Source organism: Lampris incognitus, chromosome 19 (genome assembly GCF_029633865.1).
Source record: "Lampris incognitus isolate fLamInc1 chromosome 19, fLamInc1.hap2, whole genome shotgun sequence".
Taxonomy (NCBI): domain Eukaryota; kingdom Metazoa; phylum Chordata; class Actinopteri; order Lampriformes; family Lampridae; genus Lampris; species Lampris incognitus.
In genome coordinates this window covers 6,782,558-6,801,112 of record NC_079229.1, presented here as the reverse complement: position 1 = coordinate 6,801,112, position 18,555 = coordinate 6,782,558, and the positions used below count along the sequence as shown (strand labels likewise).

The 18,555-nt window shown below is 47.0% G+C and overlaps 1 protein-coding gene across 1 annotated transcript; it reads left to right on the top strand.

Moving 5' to 3' along the window:
* The first annotated feature begins 864 nt into the window (after positions 1-864).
* On the top strand, positions 865-17,573 carry pan3 (poly(A) specific ribonuclease subunit PAN3). The gene is made up of 18 exons (XM_056299656.1): positions 865-1,275; positions 2,475-2,596; positions 2,799-2,871; positions 2,981-3,051; positions 3,660-3,801; positions 4,103-4,320; positions 4,541-4,645; positions 5,104-5,161; positions 5,861-6,022; positions 7,689-7,805; positions 8,531-8,632; positions 10,542-10,707; positions 12,351-12,438; positions 12,570-12,709; positions 13,392-13,521; positions 14,222-14,286; positions 14,386-14,524; positions 16,862-17,573. The coding sequence occupies exons 1-18, from the start codon at positions 936-938 to the stop codon at positions 17,000-17,002; spliced, it is 2,379 nt and encodes a 792-aa protein (XP_056155631.1). The 5' UTR covers positions 865-935; the 3' UTR covers positions 17,003-17,573.
* Positions 17,574-18,555: the final 982 nt, after the last annotated feature.

Here is an 18,555-nt window from a genome sequence, read left to right as displayed (position 1 = left end):
CCGGAGGAGGCTGGATTAAGACTGACGAGCTCTGCCGGTGCCTTTTAAAGCACAGGAAGCTTTGCTCGTAATGACGACGTAGTGCCCATAGCCAAATAATACCACGCGGGACCGACGTCCTCTGGAAAATAAATAAACAACGCACTGATTGCGCGGAGACTATGAGAAAACCGGGAGTCCGGGACCGAATCAGGTTTGGTGGTGTGAATGTGCAAAAAGACATTGTAACCAAATTGGTGGGGGGGAAACAAGTTGTAATGTCACCACTGTAACTCTCTTTTAATGCTGAACATGTATCGTTCCTGCGTGCATCCCTCATAATTCAGAGGGGGCGCACGCTCCCGTCTGGTTTTCCCCAGCAGCACCTCGGTTCGGTTCGGGGGGGGGGCAGCTTTGGCTCGGGGAGTGCACGGCCACTCTGCAGCGAAGCTCAAGCCTAAACTTCTGGCGGAGAGAGGGGGGGGGGACGTGCACGCGCGCGGCTGCACGCGCCGCTCCCGTTGACGAGGCGCGCCCGCAAAAAGCGCGCGCGTTCGCGACACCCGCGGCGAGACCCGAAACGCCGTTACCCACAATGCAAAGCCGCACGAGCGAGCCGCCAGTCCGAGCAAACTGAAAACAACAACAGCGCGAGCGCGAGCGCGAGCGGCCACGGACAGGCCGCAAGCCACCCGTCGGGGCTTCAAAACACGTGCGACGCTCTTTTCCCGAAAAGCGTGCGGTTCTGGCGTGACGATGTGAGCGCAGTAAAATCGCCGCAGACAGTTTGTTTTTCCCACCTGCGCCGAAAGTCTCGCCGAGCCGCACACTTGCAGAGTCCCGTCCGCGGAGCGAGCGAGCTAGCTCGCTAGCCGTCTGCGCCTCTCTATGGTCGAACACCTTCCGGCGGCAGCAGCAGCGGCGGCGGCGGCGGCGGCGGCAGCAGCGGCGGTGCCATGAACAGTGGACTCCCAGCGTCAGCCGCTCCGCTCGGGGGTGTCGGGATAACCGGCGTCAAGGTGAAGTTTTGCCGATACTACGCCAAGGACAAAACCTGCTTTTACGGAGACGAGTGTCAGTTCTTGCACGATGATCCGTCCGTGACCAGCCTGCCGCTGCACGGCGGCAGCCCCGTCCCGTTATCCGTGGCCGGCGGAGCCGCCACGGCGGCCGCCGCGTACTCGCTCGGCGGCTCCCCGGCGGCTTGCCCGGGCGGCGGCGGCGGAGCGAATGCGGCGAAAAAGAGCGACTCTCTGGGGCCTGCAGGCACGCCTCTGGAGGGACAGCTGTTGACCAGTGAGTATGCGCTTGGCTTCCCCCCGGGGTGGGGGTGAGGGGGGGAAGCTGAACGACACGAGGCCTTACGCGGGATGTACTAGTTGTCGCTCAACTTTTGGGCCTCTGTGCGCTTTGTTGAAATTTAACCCGAGGATTCAGTCGAGGCCTCCTTACCACCCCCCCCACCCCCTCCTCAAAACAACGGAGCCCGGTGAGCTCCGCGTTGAAAGTTTCGAGGGTTACGGTCGGAGACAGTCGGGGCGGGACGGTTTTGCAGAGTTTTCGGGTAGGTTTGCTCCGACCTGCCCTCACGGCGAGGGCCTGCGGGGTCTTGTCTGACAGCTAGGGCTCACCGAGCTCACCCGCTGGTGTAGAAACAAGCTAGCTAGCTAGCGCCGCTAACCCGCTAGCTAGCCGTGTCCCCCATACCGCGCTCGTTGGCGTGTTGTTCGTGCGAGGGGGAGGGGGGGGGTTGTCAAAATGTCTTGGCGCACCTTCAGCAAGAAAAGTTAACTTAAGAGTAGTGCAGCGGCGCCGACTCACTATTCGGACGATTAGCTTGCGTTAGTTGGGGGGGGGGGGGCTAGCCACGGCTAAGTTAACATGCACGGGGGGGAGGGGGGCATTGTTTTTCTTTGTTTCGACCTCTTGTGCACAATGTAAACAAGCCGGGAATTGGCAACAGTGTAACGCGTCGGTCTACCACCCGCCGTTCAACTGCGCCCACGCGACCGCTCGGCGGTTCAACCCCGACTCGCGCCGGACCGCTTTACTTCAGCGGCGGCACGCCGTGCAAGTACGTTCGTTACACTGTTACGCCTTTGCCAGGTGGCCCCTGTGATTGGTTAAGGTCGCGGGCATCGGCGTCAACATAACGTTCTGGCGTTCGGCGTCTCTCGCTTCAAGTGTTGCGTAACAATAATGGCCGATCAATTCGAAATTGATCGTGTTCCCCCCCCCCCCCCCCAAGTTATCTTGTGGCGAGCAGACTTCACCGTGCAGATGCGAGTGTGCCCCGTGCCCTTTACAGTAGTTTACAGAGAACACACAGGTGTCCCCCCCCCCCCCCCCGGCAAGTAAACTTCTGACATCTTTCTCAAAACTTTTTATTCACATTTCGGAGCGTCAAGCGCACCACGGAAGGACACGAGAGCGGAAAGGAGCACTGATCAATCATTGTTGTAGCCGATAAAGTGAGCACTCCTTGTTTTGTACAGTCCCAGGGATGGAGGGCGGGACCCTGAGCGATGCCAATCTGACCAACTCATACTTCAGCAGCAGCTTTATTGGGGTCAATGGATTTGGAAGCCCCGCAGAGTCGAAGTACTCTATGATGCAGGTATGAGACGGTGTTCATGAATTAAGAGATGTCTCGACTTGAGGTCGGGTCGAGGCTGCATTGAAAACATGTTGGTACGCTTGTAAACCATTTCGACTCCAGCTGTGGTTTATCATGTATATTGTCTCACCGCCGTCTCAACTGCACATTCAAAGTTTGTCTCCTGCATCCCTTGCCCCCCTTTGATTTCCCCCTTCTTTAGCGAATGACTACCAGCAGCAGCTCTCCCAGTCTCCTCAATGATGGTGCCAAGAACTTCAGCCACAGCACTCACGGTAAGACTTAGGGCACTTCACGAAGTAGCGCTCAGCTCATTTGCAAGAAACACTGAAACATCCACGCTTGTGAGAACGTAACTCCTTGCCCCTGTATTCTCCTCTGCAGATCCAGTCAATTCTCCCACATCTTCACTGTTCAGTGATTTTGGTGCTCTTAGCATATCGCAAAGGAGAAAGGTAAGTACATTGGCGTGCCCATTTTGATAACGTCTCCAAGAAGGGAAAGCATTTTGCCATTACTTTTGCTAGGAGCGGGTACTTCAGAACAAGTCCTCAATGTTTTACATCTTTGGCATATTATTATTATTATATTGTTATTTCTGTCATAAGATACAACATGGCTACATTTTCCTGTTATCTTAAATGACTTGCAAAAGAAAGGCTTCAGAAATAAGATAAACTTTATTAATTCCCGTAGGGGGAATTCCTCCTCTGCATTTAACCCATCCTAGCTGTGTAGGTAGCAGCAGTGGGCAGCCACAGTGCAGCGCCCGGGGACCAATTCCAGTTCTTCTTTCCTATTGCCTTGGTCAGGGGCACAGACAGGAGTATTAACCCTAACATTACATGTCTTTGATAGAGGAAGGAATCTGGAGCCCCTGGTGGAAACCCATGCAGACATGGGGAAAACATGCAAACTCCACACAGAAAGGAACTGGGACAGCCTGGGGTTCGAACCCAAGACCTTCTTGCTGTGAGGCACCAGTGCTAACCACTGGGCCACTGTGCTGCCCATAAATGTGTCTAATGGAATTTTTGACCCGAGTGTTTCTGTGTGTTGCCAGACTCCTAACCCAGCAGCAAGTGAGTTCATCCCAAAGGGAGCTCCACGCATGGCCACTATGACACAGTCCAATGTCTCGGCCTTTCCCTCACCTCTATTCCCCCATCCCCTCAGCAGCTCCACAGCTGCAGCCCTAGCTCCAGGTGAGACTTCTGGAACCTCCCTAGCAGGGAAATCACCCAGTCTTTTTTTTTTCTTTCGCTATGTCATACAAAGTTCAGTTTTGCTCTCCATCTATAGCTAAGAAAATTTTTTTTTGAATCAAGCAAGCTCAGGAATTCCCTCTTGGTTGTAGAGTCTGTGGTACCCTTGACACAAAAGCAGAGTTCTTGGACTGCTCAGCCCCCTTTACAGGCCCCAGCTCCAACATCTAGTGTATTGGGTAACACTATGTGCTACATTCTCTTTAAATAAATGTTTCTTCCTCTCGTTCCCCAACTTTAGGCATGTCTCTTTCTGCTGGTTCTTCTCCCCTCCACTCCCCGAAAATCACTCCCCACACCTCACCTGCCCCTCGCCGGCGCAGCCACACCCCAAACCCTGCCAACTACATGGTGCCCACCAGTGCATCTGATCAGGGCACACACATCATTCAGAAGGAAACTGTGGGGGGGACCACCTACTTCTATACTGACAACACACCCGCACCCATGGCTGGGATGGTAAGTGCTGGCCAAATTATGCTATATTTTAACCACAAAATGCCGGTAGACATACACACACAGGTGTTGATCCTGATCGGACCAGAATGCAGTTATTTACCTGAACATCGCTCATGTTATAAACCCTGAGCATCGCGTTGAAAAAGAATACACCATCAGCAGACTGGTAGTTGTGATTTCTCTGTAAATAGGAAGTTGTCTTTTGCTGGTTTCATTGCAGGTGTTTCCGACATACCATATCTACCCCCCTACCGCACCCCATGTGGCCTACATGCAGCCTAAAGCCAATGCCCCGTCCTTCTTCATGGCTGATGAACTTCGACAGGTATCACCCACCAGTCCTTCCTCACTACACTTCACTTTTTCCCCCATTGTTTTCCACTGGCATTGCTGCCACTGCTCCAGGGGGCTTCAAGAGGCAAATTTGGGCCAGTAAGTTGAGTGTCAAACACTTAACAATTGTTTTCTACGAACTTTTCTTTAAAAGTTGTCATGAATCTTCATGCCTGATCTAAATCTATTTTTCAGAAGTTTTTCTTTTTTTTGTTTTTTTGTTGTTGTGTTGTATTTGAAACACATCACTGTTCTTCTTGGTCACAAATCAAATACCTGACTGATATAGATTATGGCTGATGTGTAGGCTTCTAGGTTGTGGTCTGAAGTTATTTCTGGATTGCTCTTTATAAAACGTGAAATCACAAATGCACCGTAAACCTGCAAAGTCTGCCTTGTTTATGTCTGAATGTGATTTCTGATGTCATTTCCTCTTGCTCTCACGCACAGGAGCTGATAAACCGGCATCTGATTACCATGGCCCAGATTGATCAATCTGAGAACCCAGGTAAAACAACCGCTTCTTATTGAAATGATAACACGAGAGGTTTGAGTTATTGTTTATTTGATTGATTCCCGATTGTGCTTTGGAGCCGGGCAGGTTTTCAGAAAGCTTATTTATTACCGTTTACGTCATAAATAGTTTAGATTGAACTTAAGTGTATTTTACCTGGCTTTTTTGGAGCATGCTGAGGTGGACAAACCTGCACAGACAACTTGTACAAAACCAGCAGTTTATTTCACAGTTCTTGCAACAATAGGCATGTGCAGAGCCCCATGTGAGTGCATAGCGTGTGTGTGTGTGTGTGTGTGTGTGTGTGTGTGTGTGTGTGTGTGTGTGTGTGTGTGTGTGTGTGTGTGTTAGGATGGGGGAGTGGGAGGGGCAGGATCCTTCGCTCCAGTCAGACAGGGCAGGGCACCCACATCCTGGGGTGTAGTTGTTATCAGTGTGTGTCTTATTTAAAAAAAAAAAAAAAAATTCTTGGGGCTTGTCTGTTTTTTGGCAGTCACAGATAGGCTTGAACACGTGATCTGTCAAGTTTGTTTTTGTTGTAACTGAAATCAAGTGTGAACAATGTGTCTTCTATTAGTTGTCCTCGTGAGTAACTGGAGAGAAGCCAGCTTGTGGTATTATTCAATCAAAATGTTAATATCGCTGGTGTTGGTGTATTTCGGAACCGACTGGAACGGGTTCTGTTTTTAACAGGTGTTCCGTCTGAGGTGGACAGCTACCACAGCCTGTTCCCACTCGAGCCCCTCCCCCCGCCCAACCGCATGCAGAAGACCAGCAACTTTAGCTACATAACCTCCTGTTACAAGGCGGTCAACAGCAAGGATGACCTGCCTTACTGCCTGAGGAGGATACATGGTGAGATATGAGCCCTCTTCTGAATGAATCTCAAGGCACATTTCATTTAGTATTGAATCTCGTGACACCTCTGGTGATACTGGCGCTTAGTCACCCCCACATCTCGGAGGCCCGATCAAAATGAAGAAGCCACCTGTGTTGCCCCTTACCCACCGTAGAAACAACGTGGTTGACCCCGGGTTTTCGCTGTTGACGTGTCTTAGTGAAGGTCCTCAGACTCGGTCTTCCGTATCAACCCGTCAGCCACAGCAACCTCTTGAAACTCGCTGCAGTCTTTCCTTCCTACACAGCAGTCCTACCTGCCGGTAACCATTTAAGTGAGCGGCTTACTGACGTGTTGGTTACTTGGATGTTTATGGATCAGCTATTGTACCAAATCTGCCAGAGATAGAAAGTATCGCAAAGAACCTTTGTTTACGTGTAGATCTTCGTCTTAAATCTTTGACCCCCTTTGGCTCTGGATGGGCACCGTTAAGATTTTAATGGTGCTACTACTCTTACCGATCCAGTACTTTAACGGTACTCTTATCAGTTCTTTTCGTTACTTTTTTTTGTTAAGAGAAAAAAAAACAAAACAAATTAAGAACAGAATCAACATTGGTTTATTTTCTCGTGTCTGAACAGGGTGTTACTTTTAATCATTAACCCATGTTTGTATAACAGCTCCGTATAGGCTGCTAGCACGCATAACATACCTGAGGTGGACGGGCAGCGAGAGATGAACTACGAGCTAGCCGGTCGAAAACTGCATTTCTCCTCTGGTATTTGATGCACTTTCGCTGGATGTTTTGAAAGATTGTTCGTGTTTCCCGCCCTTACGTGCAAAAGACTTGTTGCACTTGTGGCAACGAGCGTTGTCAGCATCGACTCCGGTGGCCTATAACCAGACTTTTGACCGTTTAGTTCTCTCCGCCATTGTTTCGGTACCCATCTCTACCTTTGGCTGAATTTTTTTTTTTTAAGCTAGGCTTATTTGTATAGCCCCAAATTACAGTTACAGATTCAGCGGGCTTTATATTTACTAAGTGAGAAATGGTTAGATTACAGTAAACCATAGTAGCCGGCATCCTCTATCTTTATAGCCTAGATTCAAGGGAAATCTTCAGAGGAAACAATGGGGGAAACCTCAGGGACAGCGTTAGATGAGGGACCCCTGTTCCAGAACAGATAGGAGTGTTATCGGTGCCACGTGGGCAACATGGGTAACGCGCTGACAGATTTGTAAATAAAACGCCCCATGAAAGCGCTTAATGACAACACCTGGTGACAATGAATCTGTTCCCTAAAGATATTCAGGACTGAATATCAAGTTAAGAAAACGCTAGTAGAATGGATATTCTGGACAGAGCTGTTGTGTCGGGTCAGATCCTCATGAACCTCTGCTGCCCCAGGATCAAATTCTGACCAAACCGTCTCTCGTTCTGTACTGCGTGTCTTGTCATCTTTCCAACTGCCGGCCGGGTACTCAGTTTTCACTCCTTCATTTTGTCTGTTTTGGAGGCATTGGTTTCAAAGCCTTTGTCATATGCAACTTGATAATGGGGTTGAATGGGCTACGTTCATACCATTTTATTTGATATTTGATCTCCATCCTTATTTACTGGCACCGTCCTGCTTGATTGTGTTTAGGCAACGTGTTCAACCCCATGGCTCTGTGTGTGCACAGGTTTCCGTCTGGTTAACACCAAGTGCATGATGCTGGTGGACATGTGGAAGAAGATTCAGCACTCCAACTCTGTAACCCTGAGAGAGGTCTTCACCACCAAGGCCTTTGGAGACCACTGTGAGTATGTGTGTGTGTGTGTGTGTGTGTGTGTGTGTGTGTGTGTGTGTGTGTGTGTGTGTGTGTGTGTGCACACGTGCATGTGAGTGTGTGTGTACCAGGTTTTTTTTTTAATCCTAATGGAGACATTTGGTCCCCATTAGGATAGAAAAACCCGAAACCACCTACCTTGTGGGGACATTTTATGGGTCCCCATGAGGAGAAAGGTCTCTTTTAGGGTTAGGACTTGTGTTTAGGGTTAAGGTTAGAATTAGGATTAGCTTAAGGTTAGGGTAAAAGTTAAGGTTAGGCATGTAGTTATGATGGTTAGGGTTAGGGGCAAGGGAATTAATGTAGTCAATGTGGGGTCCCCACAAGTATGTGGTGACGTGTGTGTGCATTTTTAATAAAGCATTCGTTCTGGATGGTTTAGTACATTAAACCACGTCAGAATGTTAGTTGTAGAAATTGTAAGAAATCTCCCCTTTTTTGCATATTTGCTACACTATCGGCGCATATTGGCATCAAAAGTCACAAGGGGTAATCTAGATGGGTGATAAATGGATCTACGTTACCGAGACACGCATCGGTTCTGCTTTGTAACCTAAAGGAAGAATTGACAGCAGTCTTGTTGCAGGGGGTCGACAGCGTATGAAGCAAATAAAAGGAGACCTCGCACTGGTCGCCGCTGTAGAGAGTGGCGTTTCTTTAGCCCTGACCAATTCCCCTTTGTCATTTTGCCCCAGCGTTGGTATTCTCCTACGACTTTCATGCGGGTGCAGAGACCATGTTCAGCAGGCACTTCAATGACCCAACAGCAGACTCCTATTTCACCAAGAGGAAGTGGGGTGAGTTTGTCTTCTCGGTCACCCCACACCTCCAACCCACTCACACTAACAGACCTAACACTGCCTCACACCCTTCTCCAGGCAGCACATCTATGATGTTTGTTTTCTGGTTTGTGAAGTAGAACATTTGGAGGAAATTAGACTGTACTTTTTGTACAGTTTAATTGTGCATCTATGCTTTTTTTTTTTTTTTCTTTGCTTGTAATGTGCACTTTATTAGTTTGGCTAAATATGCGAAAAGAAATCACACAATATGATGTATTTCATATTGGATTATAAAACAAACTAAACACAATTTTCCTCAGGTAACTGAATTGTGTTAAACTACTCTTTTGTTTGTGTGCACGTCTAAGGCTGGCATGAGGATTTATGTTAGTGTTTGCGGAAGGTGTGTGTTGTCCTTGTCTGGCAGTTGCAGTATGAGGTGGTGTGAGAGAGACACGGGGGCCCTAGAGGAAACTGTGGCTGAAAGTGATCCTGAGGCAGGTGCTGTTGGTCTTACCTTCAGGAACAGGGCCAGGGGAAGTAAAAGACCTCAGACCCTGTCTGGGCACTTTGTTGCTGCACACCACACCACAGTCAAGAAGACTGTTTTTTTTTTTCAGGGCTCCCCAGTTGAAGTCAACCATGCATGCACGCCAACTTGAAAATCACAGGATAAGTTGTGTGTGGAAGTAGATGAATTTGTTTACCTCATTTTGCAGCCTGACACATTCTAAAATTTCGAGGCAGCGTTGGATCATCCGGCATCTTTGGTTTTAAACTGAAGTTGCACGGAGGATGGGAGTGAATATTTTGTCAAACTCTACATTTGCTGCATAAGATAATAATAATAATAATAAACTTTATTTGTATAGCACCTTTTATACATAACATGCAGCTCAAAGTGCTTTACATTAAAAACAAGGGAAACAATTAAAACTCCACAACAATACAGATAAAATATGTTAAAAGTAATAAAACACAGACCTAGGCACATCCAAAGGAGTTGAATCAAGTGCAACTGGGCTTGGTATAGTATACCCGTGAAGACGTTTCGCCTCTCATCCAAGAGGCTTCCTCAGTTCCTCAGAAAGGCACGAACTGAGGAAGCCTCTTGGATGAGAGGCGAAACGTCTTCACGGATATATACCAAGTCCAGTTGCACTTGATTCAACTCCTTTGGATAACCACGACCTGGATGAATGAGAACATTCCCAGACAGACCCAGGCACAAACAAAAACATAAAACAAGGCAAGAAATAGAACCACAGTACAAGATAAAAAAACAAGAGTAAAAGAAATATAAAGTGGAATTAAAAGCAAGAGCATAAAAATGGGTCTTGAGCTGATCCTTAAAACTATCTCTGGACGTTGCTTCTCTTATTCGTTGGGGGAGTCTATTCCCGAGCCGTCGGCGCATAAAAACAAAATGCTGCTTCGCTATACTTTTTGTAGTTCGTTCTAGGGAGATTGAGCCAGGCCAGCCCCAGAGGATCTAAGAGAGCGGCTCGGAACAGAATCAGATAAGCAGTCGGATAGGTATGAGGGTGTTTACTTTTGTATGGTTTTGCACACCTCGACCCCCCCTAGTGGCAGCGCCTGTTCATAATCCCATATCGGTGCTACAAGCCAGAGAACAAAAGAGCTTCATCCACATTTCGTTACTGCATTTTTTTTCCTTTATACTCTGGTTGCTATGTTGTTCTTTATACACTTGTATGTTTTGAGTCATATCATAGATGTGGTTACTTGGGCTGAAAATGACAAATGTTTCTACTGCGTTAGAACTAGGGATGTGAGACATAACTTGCACTGCAGATAAGACTGGAAGGGAAATTGATAACACTAGATGTTTTAACCTATTTCTGTCCTGTTTAACTTTGTGTGTTTTGTGAGTGTGCGTATTAATGTGTATTTTGCTGTACAGGACAACATGAACCACCTCCACCGCGGCAGCATGCAGGCCTCCTTCCTGAATCTTTGATCTGGGCCTACATCGTCCAGCTCAGCTCGGCCCTGCGGACCATTCACACTGCTGGACTGGCCTGCCGTGTCATGGACCCCAGCAAAATTCTTATCACTGGCAAGACCAGGTACCCACACATGCATGTGTCAGTGGCACTGTACGTCACAGATAACGAACAGGCCTTAGGAAAAAAAACAAAATAGAACCGTTAATGTACACCGAGCAAAAATGTAAGTGCAACACTTCTTTTTGCCCGTTTTTCACGCGTTGAATTAAGTTCCAGTTGTTTTCTATGTGCTCTACAAGTTTAATTCCCAGATTCTGCGCACAACTTTGTGTACATTTCATCGTATTTCATCTGTTGCCAACATAATCTACCTATCTGACAGGTGTGACATCAACACGCTGATTAAACGGCATGATCATCACACAGGTATTCGTTACGATGGGGAGACTAAAAGGACACTCTAAAATGTGCAGTTTTGGTTGCATAACATCATGCCAGAGATGCCACAAATGTTGAGAGATCGTGCAATTGTCATGCTAATTGCAGGAATGTCCACTAGAGCCGTCACCAGGATATTGAATATCCATTTCTCTACCATAAGCTCCCTCTGGAGATGTTTCACAGGTTTTGACAGTACGGCCAACTGGCCTCACAACTGTAGACCACACTAGCCCAGGACTGCTACATCCGGCTTCTGCACCTGCGGATGGTCTGAGACCAGACACACAGACAGCCGATGAAATAGTTGGTCCACACAACTGAAGTTTCTGACAGTTTGATCAGAAATTCTGTCTCAGGGATGTTCTTCGGCTCGACGTCTTTACTAGGGTGCACCCCACAATGCTGTATGGCACCTTTACCGTTCCAAGTGGGCAAACGCTCACCGGAAATGGCTCCTGGCACACCGGAGAAGGGTCCTCTTTAGCGATGACTGTCGTTTCAGCTGTATTGGGCAGATGGAACGTGGTGTGTATGGTGACGTGAGGGTGAGCGATTTGCTGATGCAGATGTTGAAAGAACTATCCCATGGAGGCAGTCGGGTTTGGTGGGGTATCGTAGGGACAAAGAATGCGGGTGCAGTTTGTCAACCGCTATTTGAATGCACAGAGATACCGGGATGAAATCCCGAGGCCCATTGTTCTGCCACTCATTCACCACCATCAACTCATGTTTCAGTATGATAATGGATGGCCACAAGGTGTAAGGATTTATGCTAAATATCCGTCGGTTGTACAGGCATGACAGTGTGTACAAGTTCCCGCCAAACAGCTTGGCACAGCCGTTGAAGAGGAGAAGGACGGCATTCAACAAGCCACAATGAACAACCTGATCAACCTTATGTGAAGGAGTTATTTTGCGCTGTATGAGTCAAGTGGTGGTCACATCAGATACTGTCTCAGTTCTGTTCCATGATCTCACCTTGTGTTTTGGGGGGTGTCCGTGACCAGCCGAGGTCTATTTGTAGCCGAAATGATGTTAACTGGCTAGATAATAAATCATTTTCATCTGATGTTTTTCCATTTATGAACTTCAGTTTCATAAAATCTTTGAAATAATCAAGTGTTGCATCTAAATTTTTTGCTCGGTATATTTACAAGAAGCTCGATGAATGGAGTGCTTTCTCAGAAGGTGCGAAGTGAGTAAATCAAAAGGGGAAGTGTTATTTTGGCCCAGGTCCCCTTTTTTATTTTAACAAGAATTCTACTGTTGCATATCAATTTCCTCTCACCCCATGTTGACTATGTGTCTCCTTGTCCCTGCAGGTTACGGGTGAACTGTGTTGGGGTGTTTGATGTCTTAACATTTGACAACAGCCAGACCAATCATCTTGCCCTAATGCCACAGTACCAGGTACTTTCTGCAGTGTTCATTTGGAAAACTAGTAATTTGTGCAGGTATTGCTCTCACAGAGCAGGGCTTCGGTATCGCTGATGAGCATTTGTTTCCTTTGTGTGTTTGTGTGTGTGACTGTTTGAACACAGCAAGCAGACTTAATCTCCCTGGGCAAAGTGGTGCTAGCACTGGCGTGTAACTCTCTGGCTGGCATTCAAAGGGAGAATTTGCAGAAGGCCATGGAGCTGGTGTCAATCAACTACTCCTCAGACCTCAAGAACCTCATTCTGTAAGAGCAGTATTTTCAAGCCACGCGCAAACTTTCCATACTGATCGTCTTGGAAGCATAATAACGAAGGCTGTCAGTCAGTTTTAATACCAATTTTGCATGACATACAGTGGCTTCGTTAACACGTAGTAAAGACCAACGTTTTGTCAGTATGCCACTTCTAATTTATGATTTGTTGCATGTGTCAGTTGTTCCCTTGCTTTGTGGCAACTGGCGAAAGTCCCTCACTCTCTTGGAAGTAGTGTTGTCTCTATGCAACTTTCCCAGAAGGTCCCTGACATTTGACCTCGTGAGATGCAGGAATGCTGAATTTGAATAATGACAGCGGCATTTTAGTTAATAGCACAATGTTTGGAATGTAAATTGGGGAAATTTTAAAACTTATTAAAGCTGTCAGTGAGAGAATAATTGCACATGTCCAAATGACACTCAAATTTTTTTTACTTTTTTTTTACTGACAGAATAATTGCATGTGTCCAAACGACACAATTATATATTTTTTTAACTATTGGTGTGCCCAGCCTTTTTCAAGTACGGCTTGAATTCTTCATTAATGATTTTAATCAAAGAACCTAACGAGACCAAGGTGTTGTCTACCAGTTGGTTTTATGTATTTATTGTATATTTATGCATGTATTGAATTTGTGCGTGCGTGTGTGTGTGTGTGTGTGCGCGCGCGCAGGTATCTGTTGACTGAGCAGTCTCGTCTGCGAAGTGTCAATGACATCATGCCTATGATTGGAGCCAGATTTTACACACAGTTGGATGCATCTCAGATGAGAAATGATGTCATTGAGGAGGACTTGGCCAAGGTATGCAAAGAGGTGCACGTACATAAAGGCACAGACGCCTGCGAACAAACAGAGAAATGTTTATATCTCAGGAAGCTTACAAAAGACAACATACCCAAATAATGACATTCACTGGTGTCGGGTTATTTGAGAGGGTCAGGTGTGAAAACACAGGATGTTGCAGGACCCTGCAGCCTTGCTTTCATATTCATGTTCACTTACCAGCAGATTAGGGCGTGAAAACCGCTGACCTATTCACTCTTCTTGTTCACTCCTTTACTTCCTCTTTCCTTTCCTGGCCCCTGGGGCCCTCAACCACATGAAGAAGAACCTAACGCCCCATTTTCTTGTCTGCCCTACCGACCTTGCTGAGGGATCTCGTTGTCCATTTAGACTAAATATGTGACATGCCTGACGGTTTGTTGAATTAACACAAATACACGTGATTAAAACCACTTAAACGATCTCAAACCACCAAAATGCCATGGGAGGTTATCTTGTAAAGGATCACTGAAGTAAATTGGGGGACATGGTGAAAACATACTGGGGAGGAATCGTGGTTTGTCAAACCCATCTACTTCCACTGACCTGGGATGGAGTTGCAACAGAAAGCTTTTATTTTTCTCCTACCACTTTGGATTTCCAGCTGTCAGAGTAACCGCTTAAGCGGCACGAACTACGTACTTCAGTGTTTATAATGACGGTGTATGCTTGTTCGCAGGAAGTGCAAAATGGCCGTCTCTTCCGCCTGTTGGCCAAACTGGGCACCATCAACGAGAGGCCAGAGTGAGTTGCAGTTGAAGGGTGGTGGCGGTGATGTTTCACTTCATGTTCTACACAGATGAGATAAATACTCAGTGACTCATGTTTCTCTGCGTGGGCCAGGTTTCAGAAGGACCCAACGTGGTCGGAGACAGGCGACCGCTACCTGTTGAAGCTGTTCCGGGACCACCTGTTCCACCAGGTGACGGAGGCTGGGACCCCATGGATTGACCTCAGCCACATCGTCTCCTGCCTCAACAAAGTCAGTCTGCTTGCTCTCCTTCACTGTGTCCATCTGTCGTCTCTTGTGTGTGGCTCTTTCTCTCTCTCTCTGCTTCCCACACAATTGATATTTGAAGCTTCCTAACCATCAGCCATTTTTTTTTCATTGATAATTTGGTATAATTAAATCAGTGACAACTAATGTATCCAGGGGTGTCAAACTCCAGGCCTCGAGGGCCGCAGTGTCTGCAGGTATTTGTTGCAACCGTGCACTACACCACCCGATTTAACTAATTAGCTCGCCTCCTGGATCAAGGAGGGAAAGGAACTAGTTTAATCAGGTGGTGTAGTGCATGGTTGCAACAAATACCTGCAGACACTGCGGCCCTGGAGTTTGACACCCCTGAATCCCTTAAGTAGCATTTCCTCACATCTATTATTTATGCAGCACTTGCACCGGTTGTAAAAACATAGATTACATCACATTTAAAGTGGAGGGAATAAAATTAGACCCGATTTTTGGCCTACTGCCCAAGGTGGCTTTTGGCCACAAATTCTACAAACACTAATGGTATTCGTCAGAAATATGGGGTGTGTCAATCGCTCCACAGCTCTGTTGTGGCATGTAGACTGTGAATAGCTCCAAATTAAAATGAAGTGGAAAAAAAAAGACTGAAGTTTGAAATTAGGTATCACCTGTTTCTGGAACAGGAGGCTTTCTCCACGTATGTTGTGGTACTCAAACCATATACAAGTGGAACCACATGGAAATGAAGGACAAACCGAGTGATAAACATTGGGGACAGATCGAATGCTTGATTGAATTCTTCTGAAATTCGAGGCTAGAGTTGGTCTTGTACCAAAGTAAAGATTCTGAGAATGATAAATGAATCCCCCCCCCCCCCCCCCCACACACACACACACACACACACTAGAGATGACACGGTATGAACATTTCATATCACGATTATAGTGCCCCAAAATTATCGGTTATCAGTATTATTGATTGCGGTAATTGCAGTATTATCATGGTAATTATTAAAATGTGCTGAAAATGTTCAAAAAGTACTGAACTCTGAAATCATTTCACCAAGTTTTGTATTGGAAAAACCACAAATACAATTAGCAAGCTTTGTTTGCATAAACGTTAAAATAACATGGCCCGTACCTTATGTAAACGTATGAAAACCATATCAACGTGTGCATTAACATTAAAGACGGCACCATGTGGCCATGAGAGGAAAGTGCACTTTGTGCACGGCGCGGATAAGAAAATGGCGAGCCGAAAAGGCGTTTCTTCACATGCTGCGCTCAAGTCATGAGATGTAGTCTTGTACAGATTTCGCAGCACTGGTCGTGCCCGACCAGAGAAACTTGTAAGGGGCAATTTCACTGTCTCATGCGTCGCTGTTGGGAGGGTTTTCGGCTGTTCAGCACAACTCTGTGCTTTAGCGGGGGTTCCCCCCCTTCAAAGTTGTCCCGGGGCAGGTTTAAATGAACACACTTCAGACTTAGAAGGCGGAAAAATCTCCGCCGGAGCGCCGTCACCGACTTCCGCCATGTTTTCATTAACGCGAAACAAACCCACGCTGCGCCTGCGCACCTGGTGGCGGCGGTAATGCGCCTCTAACCTGGTTTGCCAACTGCCAATAAGCACTAAATAAGAAGAAGCCCCGCGACTGGGAGACTGCCGCTAACTTCGGTTGACGCTGGACAGTGCGTACCGTGAGTTTTTTCCAAATAAAACACGGTTTTAATGATAATTAAAATTTGAAACGGTAATACTGTCAGGGATTTTATCGTGAAACCGGTAACGGTTTCATCTCGACAGTACCTTCCTGGAGCTGCAGGCTGCCTCCAAAGGGCCCTTTTGTAGCGCCCTCTTCAGTCCAGGGGTGGGAGCACCCAGACCTGAAGCACACTACTGTGGCAAAGGCAGAGGGGCACTCAGTCATAGACACTGGCCCCGCCCGCCAGGAAGGCTTTTTCTACAGCTTTTAGGAATGTGAGGGTAGAGTTGCCCGTGTACCAAAGTAAAGGTTCTGACAGTGATTAATGAATTCTGCCCCCCCCCCACCCCACCCCACACACACACCAAACAAAGAGTGTACAATTGGTGTATGAGATCATGCTAAAAATAAAAGTGGGCCCATTCCTGTTGGATCGATCTCTTTTTGTTAAAATTTCCCCCATGTTGTGTTTTTCTTCACACCTCCTTTAACTTGTGAAGCCGGTTTACGGACCCCATAGCAGTTTGTGGCCTTTGCGCCAGTCGTGCTTCACAGCTGTATTTGTCCACGTAGCTCTAAACTCATTCATGGCTTCACTGCGAATATTGCTAATCTATTTGTGCCCTGCTCTGTGTCTGCATGCACAGCTGGACGCGGGCGTGCCTGAGAAGATCAGCCTGGTGTCTCGGGATGAGAAGAGTGTCCTGGTAGTCACTTACTCAGACCTGAAGCGCTGCTTCGACAGTACCTTCCAGGAGCTGCAGTCTGCTGCCACTGGCCCTCTGTAGCGCCCTCTTCGGCCCCGGGATGGGAGCACCCGGACCTGAAGCACACTATTGCACTACAGCAGAGGACCAGGCTCGAAAGAGAAAACATCATCAGCGTGGCAAAGGCAGAGGGGCAGGGCTCGCTGAGCCTCAGTCATATACACTGGCCCTGTCCGCCAGGAAGGCTTTTTCTAAAGTGTATTTTTTTAGTTTTCCTAAACCCCCCACAGCTGCAAACTTAAAAAAAAAAAAAAAAAAAAGGAAAAAAAGAAAAAAAAATGGACAAACATGGGATCTGTGTCGAACGAGTATAATGACATTTTTTTTAGGTTTGGGGGAACAAAACGTGAGACACAAACCATGTGGTTCTGAGCATTTTTCGTGCTATTATTGTTTATTTCTACATTTGGGGTTTTATTTTTTTGTGGAGGATGCACTAAGATTTTATTTTTTTTGTTAATTTTTGTTATTTTTATGAATAAAAAAAAAAAAGTGTGAGTGGCCTACAGGGTGTACAGACAGAGCTAAAGTCACACAGATATAAATACCAGAGCAGACTGAGAAATAAGAAAAAGGAAAAAAAAAAAAACAAAAAAAAACAAACCCCACTTTTTATTGACTGCATCTCTCTTCCTGCTGGAGACCACACCCCTTCACACTGACGCACTAGGTGACGGGACGCGCCACTCCATGGCTCTCAATGGGGGAGGGATGGACCCCATAATGGAAGTGGGCCAGCTCACCTCCACCTTGGCTGCTGGCTCCCCCTTCGGAAAGGACAAACCACTTGGGTGGGTGGGAGGGATTTCTAAAGTGGGCCCAGGCCAACGGGTTATCGATAATTTGGTCCAGGGTGGGGGTTGAAATGTGTGTGTGTGTGTGTGTGTGTGTGTGTGTGCGTGTGTGTGGGCTGGATTGGGCCGGGTTCTGGTGATGAGGAGGTAAATCGTGTGGTTTCTGTTAGCACTGAGGAAGGGGTTGCTTCTCTGGATGCTGTTTACCAGTTTTTTGTTTCATACGCAGTCATGCAGCAGCCACCACAGGTTAATGGACACTGTTGTGGAAATTGTGATACATTTTTTTTAGGGGTGGGGTATTTCAGATCAGCTGTCCAGCACTTGGTTGAAGCCTGCGAGCGGAGCTTATGTCGAGGTAGAGCCACAGCTGCCTCTTTGTGGAATGTCCTTATCTTGTGTCCTTCTCGTTCTCTCAAACAGATGTGCTCTCTCTCCTGTCTCTCCTGCTCTTCCTCTTCGCCCCCCCCCCTTTGTTTTTTTTTTTTAAAATCTGTTCCTCCTAAGTTCCAGTTCCACTCAAAGGGTCTGGACCTCCCTCCGTTTGAAAACAAGTAATGCTTTTTATGACGTTTTTTTTTCTACTTTTTTCCACCTGTTGTGCAGGAATGCATGATAGGATATGGGAGTGCAATTTTTTTTTTTTTTGCCTCAATAAAAAACTGTATTCTGAGGACCAATTCCAGCAGAGATGGGGATCAGGGGAGGGGCATGTTGGGGGCGGCGGGGGGGTGGTGGTGGTGGTAGGAAAAGGGCACCAACGATTTTTTGTTTTATTTG

What these genes read in the sequence shown, in the direction of transcription:
- pan3 (XM_056299656.1), top strand. Translation starts at nt 936, where the DNA reads ATGAACAGTGGACTCCCAGCGTCAGCCGCTCCGCTCGGGGGTGTCGGG. An exon ending in CCGCACCCATGGCTGGGATG is followed by an intron (nt 4,321 to 4,540) that starts GTAAGTGCTGGC and finishes GTTTCATTGCAG; the next exon opens with GTGTTTCCGACATACCATAT. An exon ending in CTGCCTGAGGAGGATACATG is followed by an intron (nt 6,023 to 7,688) that starts GTGAGATATGAG and finishes GTGTGTGCACAG; the next exon opens with GTTTCCGTCTGGTTAACACC.